The following is a 20,013-nucleotide window of genomic DNA, read 5'->3' on the forward strand; positions in this document are numbered from 1 at the left end:
GGCACTGCGGGCTTCTAGGCTCCCTCGAGTAGTGCTGAGCCAGGGGTAGCGGCAGGTTTATGACCCTCCTCCCACCTCCACTGGCCGACCTGGCTGGAGGCCTGGCATCGGGCCAGCAGGACAGGCAGAGCCATCAGGAGGCTAGAAAGGCAGCTTCCCTTCTGCTGGTCTGTGTCCCTGCCGACTGCCCCCCACCAGCCACCGTTCCTCCCACCATGGAGGCTCCCCAGACGGCGAGAGCCTCAGCCCAACGCAGCGGACCCCGGGGAACCTGAGCCCAGGGGGGCTCCACGCCGCCCCTGGAGCTGGCAGAACACAGGCGGTGTCTCAGCTCTGGCCTCCAGCGGGGCTGAAGGTACCCGAGGGCGCTGCTGGCCTCCCTGCCCCACCCCCACCCGGCACAATGCGGAGAGGGGCTGCGGGTCTGCCTCCGCGCCGGGCTGAGCAGAGCCTCTCTGGCCGAGCCTGGCTGGAGGGCCCCTGGTCTTGGAGGCCACGCAGCATAGTGGAAAGTGCCAGACGTGTCCCCTGCCCCACCCTGGGGACGCGCCCTGCTGGGGGCCTGGAACCGGGGGAGGGGAACGTGGGGGGCTGCAGCTCTACAGATGGAGCAGCAGAGAGAGAAGACCCTGGGGTGGCTGGGGCCCACAGTCCCTATGGAGCAGTAGCCTTCTCCCTGCCTGTGAGCGCACCCTGTCCCACCCAAGGCCGGGCCCTGGTCTCAGACATGTGGCCCGGGCAGCTGAGAGAGAAGACTGCCGCATCAGTGAGCCACCAGCTCTGGGGTGTTCTGGCACGGCAGCCTGGATGGACCAAGGCGTGAGCACCTGCCAACCACCTCTTGGTGGACCCGCCCAGGGGCCCAGGCCCCCGTTTCTGCCGTGACTGGCCAGGGTGCAGGACACTCTGGTGGGGTGATGGGGGGTTCTGTGCAGCTGCCTGGACTCAGGGCAGGGCCGCACTCAGAGGGGCCTCAAACCTGCAGCGCTTCCCGGCAGACACCCTACAGGCTGGGACCCAGCTCAAGGCTGTTTACACGGCCCTGCCACAGGGGAGGGTGGGCACAGGCGTGAATGGAGAGGCAGAGAAGCGGGACCCATCCCCTCTGTGCCATCCCCTGCCTTGCCACACACCCCCAGTGCCCTGGAGCCCCGAGACAGCCCCCCAAGAGGCACCGTCAGAACCTATGTCCCAGACAGGGTTTTTATTGGACGCTGCCCCTCCTGGGGGTGTGAGGCAGGAACCCTACAAATGGGCACCTGGGACAGATCCTCCAGCCAGCACTGGAGCGGCTGCCGGGTCACCAGAGGGGAGGCAGTGCTGAGCCCCTGGCGGCCTCCCGGCTCCGCTTCCCCACCCCTCCTCCCGCGAGCTCCGCAGCAGCCGTTCCACCTCCGTCAGGGTGCAGGCCCCAGGCCCGGGCTGTCACTGGAGCCCTCCTTGGCCACGCTGGACGTTCTCTGGCCCTTCTGCAGTGTGTAGGCGGACGGCCCCAGACGTAGGATTTTCCCGCTGCCCAGGCACTCGTCCCCTTTGTAGAACACGGCGAACTGGGGGGACAGAGGCCACGTCACCTGCAGCGGGACCCGGCCTCCGGGTGCCCTGAGCAGCCTGGACCCGCGCGGCTGGTCTACTGCTGGGGGAGGGCGGGCCCCGCGCCGCCTCCCCCGGCTTCAATCCTCGCCTCCCTGGGCCCAGGCCACAGGAGGGCCAGGGCGGGGCCACACGGCAGCCAGGCTGCGTGCTCACAACTGGGAGAGCAGCGCCAGGTGCAGGGCTGGCCGTCTGACCAGCACCCCCACACCCCTCTGCCCTCAGCCCCTCATTGTCCAGAAGAAAGGCAGGCCGTCTGTCCTTCCAGAGCATGAAGCCTCTACCGAGAGCCTGCATGTCTGCAGGCTGAGCTGGTGCTAAGAAGGGCCACACACAGCTGCAGGGCCACAACCCCATTCAACCCGCCAGCCGGAGTCCCCACTCACCTGTCCCGGGGCGAGAGCGCGCACAGCCTTCACAGCCGTCACCCACACGGTGCCGTCCTGATTGAGGGTCAGCACGCAGGGCACTGGGTGGAAGACAAGGATCCTTGGAGGAGGCGCTAGCCTTGCTGACTGCGCAGCCTCAGGTCTTAGCCCCGGGGAGGAGGAGCAGGAAGTGCGGACAAAGGAAGCTTGGGGCAACAGCAGCCAGAGGGGCTCAGCACCGCCCAGCCGGGGCCAGGTGGACACACACACTACCTGCCAGCCACCTGCCCGCTGGACCGAGGCCCCCACACCCTTCCCAAGACGTCCCCCTGCATCCCGGACAAAGGGGGATCAGCTGGCCTCAGTGCCCCCAGCCTGTCTGTGCATAGGCAGAGGGCGAAGAGGGCTGAATGGGCTATGTGGTCTGGACACTGAGGCCCTCCCTGCCCCAGGTCTGATCCCCTGTCCCAACTCTGCCCTGGCCCACGGGCCCTCCCTGCCCCAGGTCTGACCGCCTGTCCCAACTCTGCCCTGGCCCACGGGCCCTCCCTGCCCCAGGTTTCACCGCCTGTCTCAACTCTGCCCTGGCCCACGGGCCCTCCCTGCCCCAGGTCGGACTGCCTGTCCCAACTCTGCCCTGGCCCACGGGCCCTCCCTGCCCCAGGTCTGACCTCCTGTCCCAACTCTGCCCTGGCCCACGGGCCCTCCCTGCCCCAGGTCTGACCTCCTGTCCCAACTCTGCCCTGGCCCACGGGCCCTCCCTGCCCCAGGTCTGATCCCCTGTCCCAACTGTGCCCTGGCCCACGGGCCCTCCCTGCCCCAGGTCTGACCTCCTGTCCCAACTGTGCCCTGGCCCACGGGCCCTCCCTGCCCCAGGTCTGACCTCCTGTCCCAACTCTGCCCTGGCCCACGGGCCCTCCCTGCCCCAGGTCTGATCCCCTGTCCCAACTGTGCCCTGGCCCACGGGCCCTCCCTGCCCCAGGTTTCACCGCCTGTCTCAACTCTGCCCTGGCCCACGGGTCCCTGAGCAGTCACCTAGCGCCATCTGGTGGCGGAAGCGGAAGTGACACTCCATCATCTTGTCGCGGACCAGGGCAGCAGGCGGCTCCTCCGCGATCCAGTGAACGCGGCCGGTCCGCAGCAGGTCCCTGTACAGGGCCGGGTGGTCCGTCCGGGGGGCCTACGGGACGGAACGCGAGGCTGTGGTGCCCTGCACCCTCAGTAGAGGGTCCCTGCCCAGAGCCCCTCACTGCACTGCATTCACGACTGTAGCAGCGAACACGCACTGAAAACCACGCTGCCCCGTGGACACTCGCGCGCGTGTGTCCCTGGAGCCTCCCTAAGCCTGTGCAGATGAGTGCAGAGGGAAAGCCACTTGCCACGCGCCCTCGGCAAGCAGCAGAGGAGCACGCGGTCCACTCACAGCCTCACTCCTCTCGTCCCCGCCACACTCTGCCTGTCCAGCGCCCGGACACCCGGGCCAGCCACATTCCCACAGGGATCCCACCAAACACCACGTGGCTGGGAATAGGCTCCTGGGGCCTCCACACACCCTGGCCTCCTAGCACCCAGCAGCCCCCTCAAGGCAGGACCGAGAACATCAAGTCCAGTGCCCTCAGGCTCTAAGGAGACAAGGACACCCACACAGGAACCAGCCTTTCCCAAAGCGAAAGACACTGCTGAACATCACACGAAAGTAACTTTAACTCAATGCGATCAGAATCGCCGTTCAGACTTCTGCACCAGGGCTCTCCTGGGAGGAGATGTCCCGGCCACGGTGGGCAGGGTCACTGGCCCTCCACCCGGTCTAAGAACAGCGTGCGCTCAGCCAGGCTGCTCACCTCCAGCCCTGCCGAGACTGGGACTGGATCATTCCGCAGGGGACAGGGCCCCGGGCTTCACCCGCTACACACCAGCAGGACCTCTTGCCCGCCCCAATGCTGTGACACTAAAAATGTCCCCTGCTAAACTGCTAAATCGCTTCAGTCGTGTCCGACTCTGTGCGACCCCATAGACGGCAGCCCACCAGGCTCCGCCGTCCCTGGGATTCTCCAGGCAAGAACACTGGAGTGGGTTGCCACTGCCTTCTCCAATGCATGAAAATGAAACGGAAGTGGCTCAGTCATGTCCAACTCTTCGCGACCCCATGGACTGCAACCTACCAAGCTCCTCCGTCCATGGGACTTTTCAGGTAAGAGTACTGGAGTGGGTTGCCGTGGCCTTCTCCAAAAATGTGCCCAGGTCCCGCTAAAGTCCCAGGTCCCAGAGCTACAGCAGGTGGCCTGGGCTGGCCCCAGCTCTGTCCTTGTCTGCTCAACAGCAACTCGCTGGGGCCCCTCGTGAGCAGGCCCATCCTGGGCACTGCCCACCCCATGTCCACGAGGCCTTCCGCACGCTACTTCAGCTTTGGGTCTGTCCGCTGGGTACAATCAGAGGAGTGACATCTACTTACAGGGACTGACGTGATGACGACCAGCGTGATGGGCATACAAGAAGAGCTATCAAGTACCTTACACAAAACCTTTGGTAGCGGCGCCAACCTTGGAGGGCACAGAGAAAAGGCCCTGCAGAGCCCCCACCCCGCCTGCTCAGCTCCGTGGGCTCTGCCCAGCCCGGCCTCGTCTCCTCCCGCCGACTCACCACAAGCACATCGCCCTTGGCACCATCCTTGTCCACCACGTACCAGGGCTCCCGTAAGCCTCCTATGTTGGCTCTCTGGCCCAAAGTGTACAGGAACCAACCTGTGGAGACAGTTTCTCGGTGAGGTGGGAGGAGTCCTCTCGCAAACGTCCCGGTGGGACGGGGCGGCAGGCAGGAGGCGCCCCTCTGTGGACCGCTTGCAGCAGCTGGGGTTAGGCTGCACCTCCCACCCTGCAAGGAGCAGTTCCAGCCACGGGGCCACCCAGCCTGCAGTGAGCAGGGCCCACTCCTTTAGAAGGAGGACCTAGTGCCCCGCTGGAAGCCACGAGCCCCTCCTGCCGAGCCTCTGTGCGTTTCACAGGCGTGCCCGCTCCCCTGTACTGACCACATGGGGCGGGGGCACCAGCGCAGCCTCGGTCCCTCTGTGCCCAGTGCTCTCCAACTACCTCTGTGTACCCCCCACCCCACCACCAGCAGCACAAGACCCAGCGGGGACAAGGGGACCCACGGTGCCCAGGCTCAGCGCTCCCCTCCTGGACCAGGCTCCCCGAGGCTCCGGCCATCTCCTGCCAGGACAGGCTGGGAGCACCCTGCAGCTGTTCCCAGCAGGGCCAGCTTCTCCTCCTGCCTCAGGTCTCGGGGAGCCCATGACATCTAAGCCCCACCCCCCCACCAGCACCAGGAAGGGGAGGCCGTCCAGCCCAAACCAAGGTGGACTTCTCTAAGGAACAAGCCCCTGTTGAGTGTCCACGTCTGAGGCCCAGCCCTCCTCCTCCAGGCAGGTCAGACCCTGCTGGGCCGAGTCTCGCCTGTCATCAGGCCCCCAGGGTGCAGCCCCACGTCTGCCCTCCCACCTGGGCACCTGACCTGTCCTCCCACGCCAGCCCAGCACAGACTGGGGGTGCCCAACCCAGCAGAGTCTGCGAATGAGGAGCGGCAGCCCACCAGGAAGCGGGTGGTCCCAGCTCTTCACACCGTCCTAAGTCACGGAACTTGCACTCTGCAGTCGACCCGACTCCTTCCCCCAGGGTGGAACTTTCCTGTAGCCTTCTATTCTCCCTTGCGTGGATGAACACCCAACTCGCAGTGAGGCCTTCTGAGCCAGGCGCACTGTCTATTATTGGCTGCAATGCCTGAGGAGCCACACCTCGAGATGCAGACCCCCGTCACAGCGACACCCGCCCCTTCCTGCGGCCCTCCGAGCCCCCTGCCACTCAGCAGGGCCTGGGGCACCCCGCCTGAACCCCCAGCATGCAGGCGCCCCAAGCCTCAAGGCGCTCAGCATGAAAAGCAGCCCTGGACTGCGCTCACCTTTGTGTGTCCCCAGAACCTTGTTGTCTTCTATAGAAATAAATCGACCAGGTCGAGGCTGTAAATACTGGAAAACCAGTGCTCCATCACCAACAGCTCCAGGTTCAGAGCAGAAACAGGGCCCCATTCTTTCGCATCAAAGAACACTCACCTCAAGGATGAAATTTTCAAAGTTCCTTTTACCAATAAAACAGATGCCCATGCTCTGAAATGAACAGAAGACCACGTGTGAGATGAGCGGCTGGGCGGGGGCCCCACGCTCCACTCGGAGACCCCAGGCAAGGACGGGGGTACAACACAGGGCCTCCTGGGGCTCACCCGCCCTGAGCCACCCCACCCTCCAGGCCAGGGCCCGGCTGCCCTCCTCCAGGGCCACAGACACCAGTCAGAGCCATTCACGGACCTCGAGGGGCTTCTCTCAGGTCCCAGACAAGGACCTGGCGGCTACGCTTGCGAGCGGTGCCACCGCCAAGACCTGCCGGGCCTGCATTCGCGGCAGACCCTCAGGCCAGCCGCCCGGAAAGGAAGCCAGTGCTAGAGCCCCGAGGCACTGTCTGTGAGGCTGGGGAGAGGCTGGGGAGAGACAGGGGCCGGAGCAGGAGCAGGAAGCGCAAGCCAGGCCGCAGGGCGAGGGCGCAGGAGGGTCAGAGACGCAGGGTCAGGGGCCCTTCCCGAGGTGACACGTCTAGGTGAGAGGAGCGAGTGGGAACGGCCGTCGCCCGGCGTCCTCGCCTCGTTCTGCCTTGTGTCTCCCTAGAATGGGGGTCCTGAGGGCGGAGCCCTCGCCCCTGCCAGCGGCAACGCCCCTCAATCCTACCTCCTTCTTCTGAAGCACATGATGAAGTCTGTTCTCAGCAGCTATTTTCTTTACGAAATCTTTCGTTAACTCCCCCAGGGGGAAGAGGGTTCTCCTTAGTGCCTCCTGGGGAACCTGGCTGAGAAAGAAGGTCTGGTCTTTAAAGCTGTCAGCTGCTTGGAGGAGTTTTACCGCTGCCAAGAGTAAAGAACAAAAGATGTTGCAGGAACAAAAATAACCATACATTGCTTTTAATAGTGTCCTCCTGTTTACTTTGACAGATTAGCCCTGGTCTGGCAGAAACAAAGATCAATAATCAACAGTACATTTCCAGAAAAAAGATCTGCCATGGTTAACAAAAAGTCCCACCCCTAATTCATCTACTGTTGAAAAAAATACACGGAAGGGAGATTTTATGTGATAAGGGAATTTATTCCGGTTCATGTGTTAGGCTATGTTTTCAAAGATTAAACATCACATGACAAAAACATTATGAAATATTAAGAAGAAAACAAAATGAGCCACATTTGGGAAAATCAAACCCTGCTGAGACGGCCTGGGCTGTGCTGTTTCCCACTGACGACAGGAGTTCACGCCCTGGCTGCTCTCCTCACCTCCCGCCCCCAGTGCATGCCGACCACACTCCCCAGCAGCGCCCGCTTCTCAACCCGCTTCCCCGCCTGGTGACAGTGGGCTGTTCAGAGTCCAAGCTGTCACCTGTCAGCCGAGCCTCTGCGGTTTCTCTAAAGGTCTGCGTGTGCGCTAAGTTGCTTCAGTCGTGTCTGACTCTGCGAGCCCACGACTGCAACCCACCAGGTTCCTCTGTCCATGGGATTCTCCAGGCAAGTGTACTGGAGTGGGTCACCGTGCCCTCCTCCACGGGATCTCTTACAGGAAACCCACACCTCTCACATCTCCTGCACTGGTAGGTGGGCCTCTACCACCTGAAGCCCCTCCAAAGGTCTGTTTCATGTGAAGACTGTTCCCAGCTTGATGGCAATGGTGCAGAGCTCTGCCTGACCCTGGCCTTGGGACGGGGTTCTCTGGGCTGCTGGGTCCTGCCTGGCATGTTACAGGCCTTCTACAACCAAGAACACTGGGTCCTCCGCTCTGCAGCTCAGTGACCAACGAAGGAAATGGAGCATGACGCCAGTGTCACGGCCTCTCTCCATGTGTCATGACTAGGGCTAAGCGAAGCCTCAGCAAGTCACACGCCGAGCTCACATCCATGCAAAAGGTACAAAGAGCCCAGGTACAGCACGTGGCCCGCCCCGTCACACGTGTAGCGTGCTCTCTGTGTGGTTGGTTATGTTTTCCTTCTGTGAGCTCAAATTTGACCCTCATGTTAGCCCTATGACAGATTTATCCCCATCTTCAGGTGAGGAAACCGAGGCCTAGATAATTAAAGTGACCGCCCACAGGGGTGCAGGGAGACGAGGGCAGAGCTGGAAACTGAGCCCAATCACATGGGCTCCATTCCATCAGTTTTTACGTATAAAACAAAATCATGTGAAAAGTGAAAAAGAGAATCCAGTCAACCAGTCATCAGGTAGGAAGACTCATTTGCCAAATGCTATTTTTTGTTTCAAAACTAAATTTAAGCAAACAAACAAAAAATTTATGATTTTAAAAAAAGCAAGCAGGTAACCCTTGACCAGGAAGAGGGACCCCCACTACGGGAGGGTTTGCTGGCACCCAGAGCCCCCTTCAGCACCTTCCCTGCTCCGGGTTGGCCAGCGTGCCACCTGCCCCTGACGGGTGAGGACACAGGCTGCCCCTGGGATAGGAAGGGCACAGGAGCTCAGGGTGGGCGCGCTGACCCCGTGCCCTCTCCCCAGTGACTAAGGCCAGGAGGCTTAGTCCAGCCCCCAGGGCAACTGAGTCAGAACAAAATAAAAAACCTGTAGTGTCTTGAAAACACGCAGAGAACAGACACTGCGGCCCTGTTCCAACAGCGACACAGGACAGAGCAGGCACCGCGCCACCAGGTCTGGTCAGAAAGGCCCGCCAGCTCTGCGCGGCGGCGCCTCTTCCAAGAGCTCAGCAGGCACGCTACGCGACACAGAAACAAATCCTTTATCTACTCCCGCCCCGAGAGCCACGACCACTGGGTCCTGGGGCCTGATTCTGCTGTGGAGTGCCCGGGCGGCAGGGCTGGGCGGCCACAGTCAGGCCCTCCCAGTGTGCGGGGCGGGGGGCTGCTTTCCTGCTGAGGGGTTCCCCAGGAGTGTACAGGTCGCACCGGGGAGGGAAGCGGTCATGTCTCCCTGCGCACCAGCGTCCCCCAGCGGACACAGTGCTGTGCTGGCGGCAGCAGGAGGCCTTCCCAACACAGGCTAAGTGGCAGCCTGGTCTGGGTCCGGTCAGTTTGTTGATCTGTGGCCTCGGCTGCCGCAAGGTGGAGAGGAGGAGAGATCACAGGGCAGCTAAGCTGCGGCCTGTAACTGGGCTGGACAACACGGAGGACCGGGGAGGAGCAGAGACTGTGGAGCTGGGTGGACCGGGCTGTGTCCAGCCCCCGACCCAAGGCCCCCTGCCAGCGATGCAGCCAAGTTTCAGTTACCTCCTCGGAGAAGAGGACCCGGAGACCCGCCTGCTGGCCCTGCTAAGATGGGTGCAGGGAGGGGACACCTCTGGGGTCAGACAGGGAGGCGGTGGACAGGAGGCAGGCCAGGGCAGGCCAGACCTGGAGAAACGCAGGTTCCCTACGGTCCTGCAGCCAAGGAAACTGTCTGCAGAGACGTGGCTCTGGGCTCCATGCCGTCCTTCACTGCATAAGGATGTAAATTCCTCTCTTCTACATAAACATGCACCAGGACAAGCCAACAGCCTTCCAGTCGACTGCTTGGCACTTTCTAGGCTGGTGACACCTCGTGCCCTTTGACACTGAAAATTTATACATGTCATCTTCCGAAGCAAGCTGCCAGACCTGTGCCATGAATGTCAGGAGCCAGCCTCATTTCACACTGAAGTACATCACCCCTCAATCTCGACAACGCAAGGCTGAGAATGGGGTCTGTGACACTCCAACACTGTCGCCTGCTTCCCCCAGAACTGGGTTAAGTTTCCCAGCAGCCCTGCCCGGGTGCCCGCCTGAGCCAGTCGGAGGCCCCGGGGGGAGTGACCCTTGAGGCAACTCACTGTCCTTCTTTGAGGAGGAAACCAAAGCCAATGAGCTCGCCTGGAAAACACGGGGAGAAGTCGGGCAGAGCACGCTGACAGCCCACGGCCACTGCTTCGCTCCCAAATAGTTCGGCCCTGGCCTGACACGTGTACTCACCGTTCCTAACTTCAAACCGGTTTCTGAAGAGCCCTTCCGGCCTCTTGATGTGTTTCTGCTGGAACACCTCTTCATCTTCCAGGGACGTTCTTGCGTAGTGACCTGTCGCCACCGCATCTGCGCCTGGGAGGTTTTTACAGCATGAGGGTCAGAGTTCAGGCGTGCACTTGCTGGCCTCGGTCAGTCTGAGCCCAGGGTGCTCCGTGGGGCAGAGATGCCAGGTCTCACACCAGGTGGTCTGCACAGGGGATCCGCCCCACTCCCCAATGCCCAGATCCCAGGGAAGAGACACACTCCTGGGATTCCATTAGACAGGTGGTCTTTGAAGTCTCTGAACTGATAAAATGTTAGCTACGAGGTTTTGCTGCATCTCTAAGAGCCTTTCAGAAGTTAATGTCAGGAAGTCCCGGGGAGCTCAGTGCTTAGGACTCAGTTCTCTCACTGCCAGTGCCTAGGCTCGATGCCTGATAGGGGACCTAAGAACCCACAAGCCACACGTCCAAAAAAAGTTACCATCTATTTATTCATTCTAGCTTAAGGAAAACATCAAACACGTACACAAAGGTTTAAATACAGAAAGCTCATTTCAGCGCTTCTTATACTAAGAAAACACTGAAAACAACCAAACTGTTTAATACCAGGAGACTACGAATAAAGCACCACTGCACGATAACAGCACCACACACACACAATGTTTAAAGGCACCGGGCAAACACTTATGATGTTATCCAGCAGAGAAAGTACAGGATCCCACTCTTCTCGATGTACAGGAAAACCAGAAGACGAGCAACAGAAAGCCCTTCTTTTTTATCCTGGGAGGAAATTGCAGATGACACTTTTCCTCCTCTTCTTATGCTTGTAAGTTTTAAACTTTCTTTAATAAACGCATAGTACTTTTATCACAGTGAAGGACCATCCAGTAAAATCAATTTCTTCTTTCCATACTATGCAAAAAAGTCAAAGAACCTACCGAGGCATATACTAATCCACAGGCCTTGCATTGTGTGAAAACTTCATAGACATTCAGGATTGTGAGACTGTTTCCTGGAAGCTGCAGCAAAACTGACCCAGCACTTAACCAAAGAACTGTTTAGTCACTAAGTTGTGTCCAACTCTTTGTGACCCCCCCGACTGTAGCCTGCCAGGCGCCTCTGTCCATGGGATTCTCCAGGCAAGAATACTGGAGAGCGTTGCCGTTTCCTTCTCCGGGGATTCTTCCTGACCCAGGGATCGAACCCACGTCTCCTTTCTTGGCGGCAGATTCTTCACCACTGCGCCACCAGGGAAGCCCATCAATCAGCTGTCGTTCAGCTGCTCAGTCGTGTCCGACTCTGCAACCCCTGGACTGCAGCACGCCAGGCGTCCCTGGCCTTCACCATCTCCCAGGGCTTGCTCAAACTCATGTCCATTGAGTCGGTGATGCCAGCCATCTCATCCTCTGTCGTCCCCTTCTCCTCCTGCCTTCAGTCTTTCCCAGCAATAGGGTCTTTTTCAATGAGTCAGCTCTTCGCATCAGGTGGCCAAAGGACTGGAACTTCAGCTTCAGCATCAGTCCTTCCAATGAATATTCAGGACTTATTCCTGATGGACTGGTTGGATCTCCTTGAAGTCCAAGGGACTCTCAAGAGTCTTCTCCAACACCACAGTTCAAAAGCATCAGTTCTGCCTGGCTCAGCTGTGATTCTCACTCCGGAGTTGGAGGAAAAATACTTGTCCAATGCTGGGTGAGCTCTTCAAATTTAAGCTTTACATCCTCAGATCCAGCAGATACATGCTGAAACCAACCTCAGCTCCTGGATATCTCATGATTTTTAAAAAGACAAATGAAGATAATTCAAATCACTTACCAAGGTTATCCACAGCATAATTAAAAAAACAACGGAATTTGATATGCTTGTTGCAGACTATGTCAGGATTAGGAGTTCTTCCTTTTTCATATTCATTTAAAAAATCACTGCAATGAAAAGAAAAGCCTTTTTATTTCTAAGTGTCAAACATCCTACAGAAAAATAAATCAGGTACATGACTTGCTTAGAGATTCTCCATGTTTTATTAAAACTGTAACTTTCTGCAAGATAGTAGCTTCAGTACAGAATCATTTTCAGTATTTTCATCAAACGTTTGTTTAAAGCCAGCTGCGCTTTCCATCTGAATCTGCACTCACCAGGCACCGAGGCCCATTGTGCCATTTCCCAAAGTAAGAGCCACAGGACCCCATCCGAGAACCAACTGGAGCGCCTGCTGAGGTGCAGGTTGCAGGGCCCCGCCCAGGCTCGGATGTCTGTTTAACCAGCACCCCAGCTGCTTCCTCAGCCCAACACTGATGGCCCAGGGGCTCCATCCTCAGGGACCAGCCACAGCCGGCCTCCCAGAGCAGACCTGAGCCCTCGCTCTCTCATGCTAATTTAGCAGCAGAACATCTCAAGGTTCAAGAGACGTTAAAGAGACTTCTGGCAGGTGGCACAGTAATAGGAACAAGGGCTGGGGTGCTCAGGATGCAGGCCTGGCTTCCAACCCAGACTCTCCAGGGGCGGCCGAGGCCTCCCACACACGGTCTCTGGCACCGTGGCCTGAAAAGAGAAAGCACTGGCTGACCCCAGCAGGCCTGCCGTGGAGAGGGCCTGCGCCACGGCAGGGAGCCCTGACCTGAACACGTCGTTCCAGTACTCCTTCGCGTAGGACACCTGGCGGAAGGGGATGTCCAGGATCCGGCACACTCTGTAGGCGTCCTCGCAGTCTCTGTCAGCGGTGCAGACACCGTGCTCGTCCAGGGAGTCCCAGTTCTTCATAAACACCCCGGTCACCTGGTAACCTGGGGGTAGGAGTGGAGGGGCAAAGTCAAGAGGGGATGTGGCGTCGACCAGGTGTGGAAAGGCAGTGCCTTCCGAGCTCTCCTGCGCCCCTGGGCACTGGGCCTGGCTGTCCCTCCTTCCGAGCTCTCCTGCGCCCCTGTGCACGGGGGCCTGGCTGTCCCTCCCGCCGCCACGAGGTCTGCAGCGCTCCGACCACATCTTGATGTAAACACTCCTGATGCTCTGCTGCACTTGGTAAAGGCCTCCATCATCACAACACCCTGTGGGGCTGAACTGACAGTGTGCAACCCGGGGGTGTGAACACCCTGGAGGTGTGGACGAGATGGCATCTCTCCATCTTCACGTCCCCACACTGTGTCAGCAAATAGAGAGACTTAGCAATGTGACTGAATGAAAGAAAAGCAGAAATTCTACACAATTTTTCAAAACAAATAAAAACCGCCATTCAGTTATCAGAAAAGTAAACTCAATTCAAAAATTATTTCCAATTACCCACTAAGAATTAGATTCTAAGACATCAGACATAAAGACTGTTGGGAAGCGTAGTGCAAAATAGCCATAAAAGGAGAAAGTCCTTGGGAAAATGGCGAAGGGCCAGAAGTACGCGGCTTTGCACTACGGACAGAAAGACACCTCCTGCCTTTGGTTATGCTCGGCGCCAAGAGTTAATAATAAACAGGGATGTTACTTGTGAGAGCGGGTTGTGGGAGAAGCCCATGAGTCTATTTAGAGCGCGCTGTCCTTGAAACGTTTCTACTGATTATGTGTTAACTCCGTATGCGCTCTGCTGGCCGCATACTTTAAGCTCTTTGTTACTGCTTCTATAAAAAAGCTTGACTGCAGAAATAAACTTGTCCGTCCTTGCAAGAGACGGTCCAAGTGTCCTTCTTTCAGGTCCGTTGCTTCCAAGTCCCGGGGAGAAAATCCCCAACAAAGACATTAAAACTTTTGGTTGCTTTATCATAGGGCTTCCCTGGTGGCTCAGACGGTAAAGAATCTGCCTATAATGCAAGAGACCCAGGTTCAACCTCTGGGCCGGGAAGATCTCCTGGAGAAGAGAATGGCAACCCACTCCAGTATTCTTGCCTGGAGAATCCCATGGTCAGAGGAGCCTGGCGGGATACAGTCCTTGGGGTCGCAAAGAGTGGGACATGACCGAGCGACTAACACACACACAGGCACACACATCTATGTACCTTGGGACCTGTTTTTCCCCTTTTCTGTTGCAGACAAAGTACCAAACCAAACATGGGGGAGACCAACTTTGTAACTGCATAGGTGTCTACCATGTATGAGAAGCGTTTCTTTTGGGTCGGCCGAATGTGATGAAAGGGCACTGGACTGTAAAAGCTTTGACACGGCATTCCAAAGAGCAGAGACTCGGTGACAAAGCTTGGCCAAACTCCAAAACGCCATGTGAGCCAGGCCACTAGCCCCGTCCCAGCAGGTCCTCCCTTCTCTTCTTCCCAAATCCCCTGACCGTGCTTCCCTAACAGTGCACCCTACACTGGGCTCCAGCTGTTCCTGTCCGCGCCCCTGCAGCTACCAAAGTGAGGCGCTCTGCCACCTGCCAACGCCGTCTCCACACCCATGTGTCCCCAGAGCCCAGCAGTGCCCAGCACACAACAGGAGCTTACGCAAAACAAACACACAACTCCACACCCAGAGCTTTAAAAATCCCCTCTTCAGTGGCTCATGTGCCTGATCATCCTCCTCCTGGCGACGTGACCACTCACGTGGCTGAGGCCCTGGCGCTCCAGGAGACCACAGCGCTCTGCAGGCTCTCAGCTTTTCAGGAGGCACCTCCGACGAGATTGGGAAAGGCCTCCGTGTCGAGGGGACAGGGCCGTGCTGCTTCTCTGCTGTGCCCCTCGGCTCCCCACCCGGAGGAGCAAAACCCAAGGTAGCTGGTCTGTGACGCCGCTCAGCCTGGATTCTGGGAAGGAGCGCTAGCCTCCTGAAGGAGTAAGATAACCCAACTAGCCTCCCCAGGGATGTCTGGGAAGGAGCGCTAGCCTCCTGAAGGAGTAAGATAACCCAACTAGCCTCCCCAGGGATGTCTGCCACATCACCCTCGACGTGTCGCTGCCTAGTCAGAACCCTTCAAGGGCTCTGCACTGTCTCCCACGACACAGTGTGAAGCCCCGAACAGAACACACTCCACAAGCGCGCTCAGCCGGCCTCCCCTCCTCTCTCCCCCCATGCGGGGAGCTGCCCGTGAGAACGGGGTCCTTTGTCCGAAGGACACAGCTCTGGGAGCTGCCTCAGTCCTTGAGGGTTTGCTTGCAAACATAGCTCTCTGTCCCGCCACCCCAGAAATTAGGCGCTTATTTACTGCAGGCACCTGGAGTTCTGTGCAAACTTCTCACGCACAGAGAAATGTTATCTGGTGTAAGAAATAATAACAGGGAGCCATTCCCATGCTCTCAAGATTTCTTGTGACTGTTTGTAAGATGTATAGGCCAACCAAGAAAAAATGTCAACTGTCTTGTCTTTCTCACGCTTTTCTGTATAAATATAAGATGCTGAATAAAGTTGGTGTCAGACTGCGTCCCTTCGTGGAGACGTGTCTGAACCTCTCGACCCCATCTTTGTTGTAGTCTCTTGCTTTAGTTTCTTTCTTAGCCCCGCCGTGCACGTTCTCGGGACCTGATCGACTTTGCCGGCTGGCACCGGCACCCCCAGACCCAGCCAGCACTTTCGTGCCTGAGCTTCGCACCTGCTGCCGACTCCACCGGAAACGCTTCCTCCTCACCTCCTAAGCCCCAGCCTTTGCTCAGGGAACTCCTCCTCCAAGTCCTCATACCATGGATGAGAGGATCTTAGGTCTCTCATCTTCCAGGTTGCAACCTCCTCCATGAATAAACCTTGCTCTGCTCCAAACTCAAACCTTCAGTTTGTCTGGCCTCACTGTACCACTGGACACATGAACTTGGCTTTGCCAGTAGTCTCAGCGCAAACACCACCATCTCTGTGATGCTTTGATTCCCTGCCCTATCGCAATTATATATGCTCACAGCCTGCCTCTACTTTAACTGACACTTTTTGTTACACCTTTTGTGACAGTTTGGTTATTAATACGCACTAATAGGCTCTACTGCTGAGTGCCTAACGTGTGCTGGGCACTGGGGTAAAGGCTTTGTGTGTCCTGTTACTTATTAATACTACCTCCAGCAACCCTGGGAGGTAGGCGGTCCCTCCATTCTACAAACAGGGAGAGCTTGACTCACTTGTCCCAGGTCAGGAACCTTGGGTTCCCTCTGCATTCCAAGAGCCTAAGAACGAAAGGCGCCTCAACAACAGAGCGTCTACAAGTGCCGCTAGGTACAGGAGGGCTCCCAAGGGAGCGGGTCACACGGACGGAGAATTAGACGGGCAGTGAAGCCCGGCTCCCGACCGGGGGCGCCCGATAGACGCCTGAGAAAACGGAAGCGCTCCTGCGCCAAGAGTCTGTCATCCACCGAGTGGAAAGCACAGCCGTGACCTGATAAGCACACCGCCCGTCGGGACTGGTCGGCCACGTCGTGTGTCGTGGAGGGAAGGACCTCCACGGAGGCTGCGGCGCTCCTCAAGCCTAGGCTGAGTGTGGACGTCGCCGCCGCCGCCGCCGCCGCCGCCGCGGGAGCAAGGCCTCGGGGCCAGGGAGAAACGCGACCGCCCGGAGTCGGAGACCCACTCTCCCCTGCTCGACCCCGGCGGCAACTGGGGGCCTGACCGCTCCCCGACAGGCGGCCGCGCGCTCTCCGACCCCCAGGCGCAGAGGGCGGGCCGGGGCGCGCGCCACCAAGCGGGGCTCTCCGAGAAGGGGCCGCTCGGGGGCGGCCGGGTCACTCGGCCTTCTCACCTCTCCGCCTCAGCAGCAGCGCTGCCACTGCGCTGTCCACGCCGCCGGAGACGGCGCACACGACATGCCGAGCCACCTGCATCGACAGCGGCCAATTCCCCTCACTGCCGCCGTCGCTTCCGCTTCTGGCCGGAAGTCCCGCCCTTCCCTGGAGGCGAGAGCGCAGAAGAGGCCCGGGCGGAAGCAGGTGCTCAGCGCCCTGCGTTCCTCCCTGCCCGCTGCTCCCTGGCGGGCCTGTGACCACGCCCCCTGCGCTCCTGGCTCTGGCTTACCTCTCTGCCCGCAGCTGCCGGACACAGTCAGCGCTTCCTACGCGCGCGCGTGCGAGTGTGTTCCCAGAACACACAGGTGTGTGTGTGATGCCAACTACAAATTGGCACTTACCAAGAGCATTCCCAAGGTCTGAACAACAAAGGCATTTGCCATCTGCCTCCACGGATATTGAACCCCATTCTGCTAAAATAGCTCTTGACCTTCAACATCACCTGAGGGCGTTCAGGGTGGACTGAGGTGCTCTGTGCTCCAGGGAATCTGGTAGGACAGGTCTTTGGATAGTTGGATGTTTTTAGGAACAGGTTTTATAATCTCCATCCTTGCATCTCCTCGTATGTAGAGAAGCACTAAATCCCTTCAAGGTGACATCAGACCCTCAGGACTAACAAAAAGCCTTGTGTAAACTGAGTGCTTCACGGCATTGAACTCCCCCTTCCCCAGACCTTATATCCTGACTCTCCCCTACTGCCGCTTTGGAGCAGTCTCTCAGAGCTGTCTGAGATGCTGCCTCCCGGGCTGCAGTCCTCATCTTGCCCCAGATAAAACTTAACTTGCAACTCTCAAGTTGTGCATCTTTTTTTAGTCAACAGTGACAGGCAGGCGCCCAGTGATCAGGCTGCTAAACGATAGAAGGGTGTGAGGTCACCCCGGGGCTGTGGTGTCCAGCTGGGTGCTTGTGGAAGTGGGCGCGGGCCTTCCCTTAGCTGACCGGGAGGGGAGGGTGAGCAGGCGGAGGGCCGGGCCCTGAGTGAAGGGCGCTGGGCCTGGGGATGAGCGTGGGGCCAGACCCAGCAGGGGCAGGGTGCCTGCCGACCCCGGTTCAGTCCCAGGGGAGATGCTTGTGGCCACAGTGCAGACAGGCACTGAGAGCCTGGTGGGGGCTGCTAGGTCAGGCATCTCGTCATCAGCGCTGGTCCTGCTGCTGTCTGCTTCCAAAATCAGTGCTCACAAATGGCAGAGAGGCAAACTGCCTTTAGTCCAATGCCAGCAATCTGGGGGAGGTGGTGGGCTCTCCGTCCCATCAACCACCTCTGGAGATTCTGCTCGGTTATAAGTTTTTGAAGGGGAACAGAGAAGTAGTCTCAGTCAGTGAAATAGTGGGTCAGAGTCACCAGGAGTTTTTTTTTTTTTCCAAATTCAAGTTTTTATTTACTTATTTATGGCTGCGCTGGGTCTTCATTGCTGCACACGGGCTTTCTCTAATTGTGGTGCCCAGGCTTGCCACTGCAGTGGCTTTCCCTAGAGTCTAGAACAGCCGCTAGGGGACCAGGGCTTAGTTGCATGTGGAATCTTCCCAGAACAGGGATTAAACTTGTGTCCCTTACACGAACTAGCAGGTCAATTCTCAACCACTTGACCACCAGGGAAATCTTATTTTTCCTGTTTAAAACTGTGGAAAAGTTAGGGTTTCCCTTGTGGCTCAGCTGGTAAAGAATCCGCCTGCAATGTCAGAGGCCTGGGTTCGATCCCTGGATTGGGAAGATCCCCTGGAGAAGGGAAAGGCTACCCACTCCAGTATTCTGGCGTGGAGAATTCCGTAGACTGTAAAGTCCATGGGGTCGCAAAGAGGTGGACATGACTGAGCGACTTGCATTTTCAGATAACTGCTGGGGCGGTTCACAAATTGATTTCAGGTAGGACTTGAACCACGGTTTGAAATAAGCAGGGGAGGAAATGCACTAGAGATGCAGATGGTTTTTATTTTTATTTACTTTTGGCCACATGGTATGTGGGATCTTAGTTCCCCAAGCAGGGATGGAACCCACGCAGCCTGTCTTAACCACTGGGCCACCAGGGAAGTCCTGCCGATGGTTTTTTAAATCAGGCAAATATACACACCAAAGCTTGGCATTAAAATCACATTAGTTTCTTAAAAGGTTAACAGTGGACGTTAACGTCTAAATGCGAATAATTCTTAAGGCAAGTCGTTTTCTTGAGAACAGGAGTAGTTTTGAGTTCAGAGTGAAGGAACTCCCTGGCAGTCCCGTGGGTAAGTCTCCACGCTTCCACTGCAGGGAACTCGGGTTTGATCCCAGATTGGGGAACTAGGATCCCAAATAAGGAAGAAAAAAGAGAGTCTAGAGTGAAATGCGGGAGGCCCCATGTCCCCCATGTTCTGAGATGAGAAGCAGGAAACGCCAACCGAGAGTGCAAGAGCAGGAGGCGTAAACTCTGTGGTTGGAGCGAAGTGCACGGGCCCTGCAGGGAAACAGGAAAAGGACGTTTCAGAATAAGGTGTCCGAAAACACCCGAGGGGGCCATGGCATCTTGCATTTCCAGGAGAGTTGATGACACCTGGCCTTCAGAGGATTTCAGGGTGAGCATTTGTTTAGCGGAGGCTGTGGGGTGGCCCAGCTGATGTCACTGGACTCTGGGCTCTGTCTGGGGGACCCCGCCCGCCTGAGGCAGAGTCCAGTACCATGCCCAGCACATGGCCTTGGGGTCAGGAGAGCTGCCACCCACCCCCACAGTGGCTGAAACAGGACACCTCGGCAACCGTGTTTTCTGCTCCTTCTTGGTTAAATGGGCGGTATTAGCTATTTGGGATCGCAGTCAGACACGACTGAGACTGAACAACCATTTGCTACTTGGCAGCTCCAAATCTTTGATCACTGCCTAACACAGATGCACGATGGACCAGCCGTGTAAACGACAACGACATCCCAGATGCCCCGACAACAGCAGTGTGAGCTATGTGAAGGTCAGCTGTGAAACGTGAAAGCGTGTACTCCTGAGAATTAATGGAACATGACCATCACGTGAAGCTAGGCCTCTCAAGCTGGGAGGGTGGCCCTCTGGCGGCAGCTGAGGCTGTTCACCCCCAGGTCCCGAGGAAAGGGCGGCCCCTCCCCTCCTCTCGGTCTCCCTCCCAGGGGTGGGCTGGGGACCTGCGAGCCAGAGAGGAAAAGTGCTTTGTGGGACCAGCTGGATGGAAACCCGGACAGGAAGGGAAGGCAGCGACACACGCGGCTGGCAGGCACTGCTTTACCCACTGTGCACTCTGGGGCCTCCTCCCAACTGTCTGAAGACTTTAGATCCGGTTACTCTGTCCTGCCCCGGGACACCTGTAGACTGGACATGGCACCGTGGCCCAC

At 57.8% G+C, this 20,013-nt stretch overlaps 1 protein-coding gene across 3 annotated transcripts; it reads right to left on the reverse strand.

The window, feature by feature from the left end:
- Nucleotides 1-1,189: 1,189 nt before the first annotated feature.
- TRMU (tRNA mitochondrial 2-thiouridylase) lies at nt 1,190-16,800 on the reverse strand. 3 transcript variants are annotated; one of them, XM_005911308.2, is made up of 11 exons: nt 16,646-16,800; nt 12,635-12,800; nt 11,836-11,942; nt 9,989-10,111; nt 6,730-6,902; nt 6,064-6,117; nt 5,913-5,979; nt 4,602-4,702; nt 2,997-3,141; nt 1,980-2,062; nt 1,190-1,550 (listed from the first exon to the last, which is right to left on the reverse strand). In XM_005911308.2, exons 1-11 carry the CDS (start codon nt 16,725-16,727, stop codon nt 1,398-1,400), a joined length of 1,254 nt encoding a protein of 417 aa, XP_005911370.1. In that variant the 5' UTR covers nt 16,728-16,800; the 3' UTR covers nt 1,190-1,397. The 3 variants fall into 3 exon arrangements, with proteins under 3 accessions (XP_005911370.1, XP_014339041.1, XP_005911371.1); XM_014483555.2 differs by lacking the exon at nt 1,980-2,062; XM_005911309.2 differs by lacking the exon at nt 16,646-16,800 and having other exon boundaries at nt 6,730-6,843; nt 12,635-12,772.
- Nucleotides 16,801-20,013: the final 3,213 nt, after the last annotated feature.

The sequence above is a fragment of the Bos mutus genome, chromosome 5 (assembly GCF_027580195.1).
Source record: "Bos mutus isolate GX-2022 chromosome 5, NWIPB_WYAK_1.1, whole genome shotgun sequence".
Classification (NCBI taxonomy): domain Eukaryota; kingdom Metazoa; phylum Chordata; class Mammalia; order Artiodactyla; family Bovidae; genus Bos; species Bos mutus.

What these genes read in the sequence shown, in the direction of transcription:
- TRMU (XM_005911308.2), bottom strand. Translation starts at nt 16,727, where the DNA reads ATGCAGGTGGCTCGGCATGTCGTGTGCGCCGTCTCCGGCGGCGTGGAC. An exon ending in TTGAAAATTTCATCCTTGAG is followed by an intron (nt 5,980 to 6,063) that starts GTGAGTGTTCTT and finishes CTGGTTTTCCAG; the next exon opens with TATTTACAGCCTCGACCTGG. An exon ending in GGTTCTGGGGACACACAAAG is followed by an intron (nt 4,703 to 5,912) that starts GTGAGCGCAGTC and finishes CTGTCTCCACAG; the next exon opens with GTTGGTTCCTGTACACTTTG.